The sequence below is a fragment of the Triticum urartu genome, chromosome 2 (genome assembly GCF_003073215.2).
Source record: "Triticum urartu cultivar G1812 chromosome 2, Tu2.1, whole genome shotgun sequence".
Classification (NCBI taxonomy): domain Eukaryota; kingdom Viridiplantae; phylum Streptophyta; class Magnoliopsida; order Poales; family Poaceae; genus Triticum; species Triticum urartu.
This window is the reverse complement of record NC_053023.1, coordinates 482,176,855-482,181,532: the sequence shown is the minus strand read 5'-3', so window position 1 is coordinate 482,181,532 and position 4,678 is coordinate 482,176,855. Positions and strand designations below refer to the sequence as shown.

Genomic DNA, 4,678 nt, shown 5'->3' with positions numbered 1-4,678 from the left:
GTGTAATGTCAAAAACGCTTTTATATTATGAAACAGAGGAAGTAGTTGTGTGGTACAATCTCATTTTTATATATTACCCTGTCCTGAATTACTTGTGTTAGATTTGTGATAGAGGGAGTACTTTTTTCACTATGACAGACCAAATGTAACAGCTTAGCAAATTTTCGAAATTCCCATACATTTCCAGTGCACCTCCACGCTTTGCGATATATTCTCTCCGTTCACTATTATGAGATGTATGATTTTTTTTAATTGAATGTATGTAGATGTGTTTTAGTGTGTTCCTTCACTCATTTCAGTTCGTATTTAGTGTAATATCGAAATATCCAAAACATCTTATAATAGTGAAATGAGGGAGTAACTGATTACACTTGCGAAGACCTTTTTGATTGGATTCCCAACCTTGAAAGGTGATTGACGCGTGCACTCTAGCTACTAGGTAGTACAAGAACACGAACTGTCTCTTGAGTTGAGGTCAGGTCATTCGAACGATTCCGGCAGCGGCCGGCTGGCGAGGAACGCCCTGAAGAGCACGAGGGACCTCTCCGGCTGCGAGAAGGGCGCCTCGTGCGACGCGCCCCGGATGGTCGCGAAGGACAGCACGTCGCTGAACACCTGCGTCCATCCACCAACCTGCACACCCGGGAGAAGATGAGACGAGAAGAACGCTTCAGTTTCAGTTTCACCACCCACCATGGCTTGAGCTTGACAGGAGTGGAGCTGAGCTGACGATAACGATGGCCAATATTGTACTGTAGGATGGAGATGGACCGGAGATCACCTGCTTCCCTTGGAACCAGACCCGGTATGGCACCGTTGCGTTCAGCCGGAGCCTCTTGGCCAGGCGGTGCACCAGCGTCCTGCTGCCCGTCAGGGGGATCACCGAGTCCTGATCACCGCTGCGGAGGAACACCCACGAGCATAGCCATCAGCCCAGGTTCTAAACTGACAATCCTTGCTGTGGCGAGTTTGATTGATACAACTGTATGCGGTTCTTTACCTGTAAACTAGCACCGGGATGCCAGACTTGACGAGCGCGCCGACGATGTTGATGGTCGGGATCTGCAGGTCCAGCTGTTTGTACTCAAGAACACTGGATAGGGCAAAACACTCGGTGAAATCGCATCCTTGCTGAAGGAAATGCAACTATATAGCAGATACAGATAGAGCCCTAACAAATCAAATAGGCAAATCCACACCTGCTGCAGACCGTCCACTTGGGCACGCCGTTGAGCTGAGCGTGCATTGCCTTTTGCACATCTTTTCGGTTGAGGTAGTTCATCGTCTCGTCCTCGACGCACACGTCGAGCGCCCTGTTCAATTGCTCGGTAGACTGCAAAAAATTGTCCGTCAATGACAGGGTTACATACATCTCCTTAGCAAAGGTAATGCTGAAAAACGATACATTTGGGCTTGGGGTGAGCACTTGGGACTGCATCAACACCGAAGAAATGCAGACGTCCAGGGTGACATCGTACTTGTCCACGAATCTGCTCGTCTCTCTGGTCACTTGGCTCATCACCCTGTCGCAAACCGTGCTGATGGAGCCGTGGTAATACTCGCTCACATACCGTGAGTAGTTGCAAACCGTCGTGAAGATGTTGTAAGTTGAGTCCGATATCAGCCCATGTGACCAGAAGAACTCGGCTCTTGAGTTGAAGTCAGTCGAGAATTCGAGAACAGGATTGCCCAACTGTTGGATCAATGAGGGAAAAAGAGAGCAATGTACACTATAAATTCACGACGTTTTTGTAAACATATTTTTGGTAAGCTTTGTAAATGGGATACTTACAGCAATGCCTTTCAGATTGAACAGCTTCTCCTTGTCGTCGAATTCAACCATGCGCTGCGCTAGTTGCGGAACGTAGTGGCCTTAAAAGTGATCATCATTGTAGTTAGAACACCAAGGGATGAATTCAGAATTGAACAAGGAGGTGAAGAAGCAGAATGGCTTTACCAGCATAGCTCTCTCCTGCGATGTACAAGTCCCTGCCCTTGTACTGTGGGAACTTGGCAAACCAGCCTTCCAAGAACCTTAAATTATCCCTGGCTTCAAAATTTTAGGGGAAACATTTTAAACCCCTCAAAAAAGAATAATCTTGCAGATTAGTCTACACAGAAAATAATACTGATACGGATTACAAAACTTTTCAAGCATGGAGATCACACCTGTCATGCTGTCACCAACACCCCCATAGAAGGAAGGATCAGTGGAGTAGGAGAAGCCCACCCCTGCAGGGCTCTCCAGATAGAGCATGTTGGCCTCTGAAACAAGCCAGCAGATACCAAGAAGAGCAATTCAGTTGTGGTAAAAATCCTGCGAGCTTTCTCTTTTCTTGCACCAAGGAAAAGAGGACCAATCAAAGGCACCTAGAGGTTGCTTTTGTGGATGCAACTTTTACAAGAGACAAAATGCCCACCTTTGTTCCAGCTATACTCATTGCCCACAAGGGCATTGCCACTGGGCCTGAATGGCCCATTCTCTGAGAATGCTCCCACCCCCACAGATGAACATCCGGGTCCTACACAAGCACACATGCATAAACATCATCAGAACTTCTATCCTATCATAGAGAGACAAAGGAATCTTGGTAGTAATAAATCAGTTGAGATCCCCCCCCCCCCCCCCCCCCCCCCCCCCCCCCCCCCCCCCACACACACACACACCCCAACATTCACGAGATTATGCAGTCAATTCTAACAAAACAAAAACACATTCTACTACAAGGACAGCAAAATTTAAAGGTAAAAAGTCCCCTTCCATCAACAGTTAGGACACTTCGTATATCTTCTTTCAAGAATCCAATTAGGAAAAGTATCTTTTTAATGTATGATCCAAGTAAAAGTCTGCTGTAGGCGTATTTGCACAGAAAATCTACTCTCTCTCCCTCCCAACATTTGTTAATTTTGGGGCCGTTTGGTTCTAGGCGTAGTATTGGCACATATTAAGCTTGCCTAAGGTTAGTTCATCAAAATAAGAGTCACAAGTTGGCAAGCTTAAGGGAATCTTATTACATTTTTTTGTGTATGCCATGTGGGGTCCAAGTGTAGCTTACCTAAGATGTGGCTTCAACCAAACACTCATCTAAATTGATCAAACTTGACTAACCTTAAATGTGGTAATTTTTGGTTAATCACGAACCAAACAGCCCCTTCCTTTCCCCTCTGGCTCTGGCCTTTTCACACTGTTCCTTCTCGTGTGATCTCCCCAATAATGCAATAAGACGAAACAGTGGGAAGCTTGTGGCAGCCACTAAATTTACCTCCATTTAGCCAGAGGACGAGGGGTTTGGTGGCCGGATCTAGCTCTGCCTCGGCGAAGTAGTAGAAGAGCGACCTCTTCCTCATGGCGTCCACCTCCACGTATCCGGAGTACTGCGCGAAGCTCACCGGTGGCTGCCCCGGCAGCGCTGTGATCTTGTCCTCTACCATGGCCATGGAGAGGCAGCCATTGCTGATGAGCAGCGCAGCAGCCGCACAGACCACCGCAGCGACGGAGGTGCCCGGGTGCATGTTGTTGCGTGTGCTCTTGAGAGGGACAGAGAGGGAGAGAGAGAGTGGAGTGAGTGAGTGAGTGAATGGTGAGAAATGGATATGGGTGGCAATAAATAGGTTTGACAGTACTACAAGTGACGAGGTGTCGAAATTGCTTAGAGCATCTCCAGCCGTTCAGTCATCAGGGCGTTCAAAAAAAAAAATCCTGGAAGCGAACTGGCGCTATATCGGCCTCTGGGGCGACCTACAAAAGATAATTTGATTAAGCGCAATTGGACAGGTTTTACTAGGTGTAGTTTCTGTGATCGAGATGAAACTATCCAGCATCTTTTCTTTGATTGCCCGTTGGCGAGAGTGTTGTGGCGCTCGGTGCAAATTGCCTTTAACATTACTCCTCCGAATTCGGTCAGGTCGTTATTTGAAACGTGGCTTGTTGGTATAGAGGCCGAAACAGCTAGACAAATTCGAGTAGGAGCATGTGCGTTGTTATGGGCAATTTGGAACTGCAAAAATGATTTGGCTTTTAACAGAACAACACCTATTCATTTTTTGCAGGTTTTATTCTGGGCTACTGCGCTAATCCGTATGTGGTCCTTACTCACTCCGACGGAGGCCAGGGAGCGTTTGGTTACTGGATTTGTCCGGTGGGAGATGGTAGTGTGGGATATTTTCAACTGGTTTGGATGGCGGTCATGTAATAGGATAGGCGATTAGTTTACCTATCTATCTAATGCCAGCCGGTTGTGGCTTTTGGGCCTTTTTTTGTTTTTCTAGCTCTTTGTGAGCTAGCCTACTTTTTTGCATCAGATTGCAAGACCTTGTTGAACTACTTTATTTATTTATAATTGTGGCCGTATGCATCGCTCTGATGCAGAGGCCGGGGAGTCCCTCCTTTTTGAAAAAAACTCCTAGCCACGCTTCCAGACGCCGCCCCAGACGCCTCCCAACCCGCGGCAAATTCAAACGTAGTCATTCCCGCTCACAAAATAGACGTCACAAATTCGGCGATCATACGGTCACAGTTCGGCGATCGAATAAAAAGTTCGACGTTCAAAAAGAAAGGACGCGCGTGCAGCGCATCAGACGACGAGGTCGGCCTTCGGCGTTGGCGGAGTCGGCGTGCGCGGGCTTGTCGGGGTCGGAGCTTCTTCTGTGTTGGGCGGCGTCGGCGTGGCTTCTGTGC

At 47.6% G+C, this 4,678-nt stretch overlaps 1 protein-coding gene across 3 annotated transcripts; it reads right to left on the bottom strand.

The window, feature by feature from the left end:
* Positions 1–312: 312 nt before the first annotated feature.
* On the bottom strand, positions 313–3,587 carry LOC125541701 (serine carboxypeptidase-like 45). 3 transcript variants are annotated; one of them, XM_048705047.1, is made up of 10 exons: positions 3,264–3,587; positions 2,421–2,522; positions 2,170–2,265; positions 1,958–2,050; positions 1,793–1,872; positions 1,406–1,693; positions 1,200–1,333; positions 1,001–1,093; positions 782–899; positions 313–633 (listed from the first exon to the last, which is right to left on the bottom strand). In XM_048705047.1, exons 1-10 carry the CDS (start codon positions 3,511–3,513, stop codon positions 481–483), a joined length of 1,407 nt encoding a protein of 468 aa, XP_048561004.1. In that variant the 5' UTR covers positions 3,514–3,587; the 3' UTR covers positions 313–480. The 3 variants fall into 3 exon arrangements, with proteins under 3 accessions (XP_048561004.1, XP_048561005.1, XP_048561003.1); XM_048705048.1 differs by having other exon boundaries at positions 1,427–1,693; XM_048705046.1 differs by having other exon boundaries at positions 1,200–1,693.
* Positions 3,588–4,678: the final 1,091 nt, after the last annotated feature.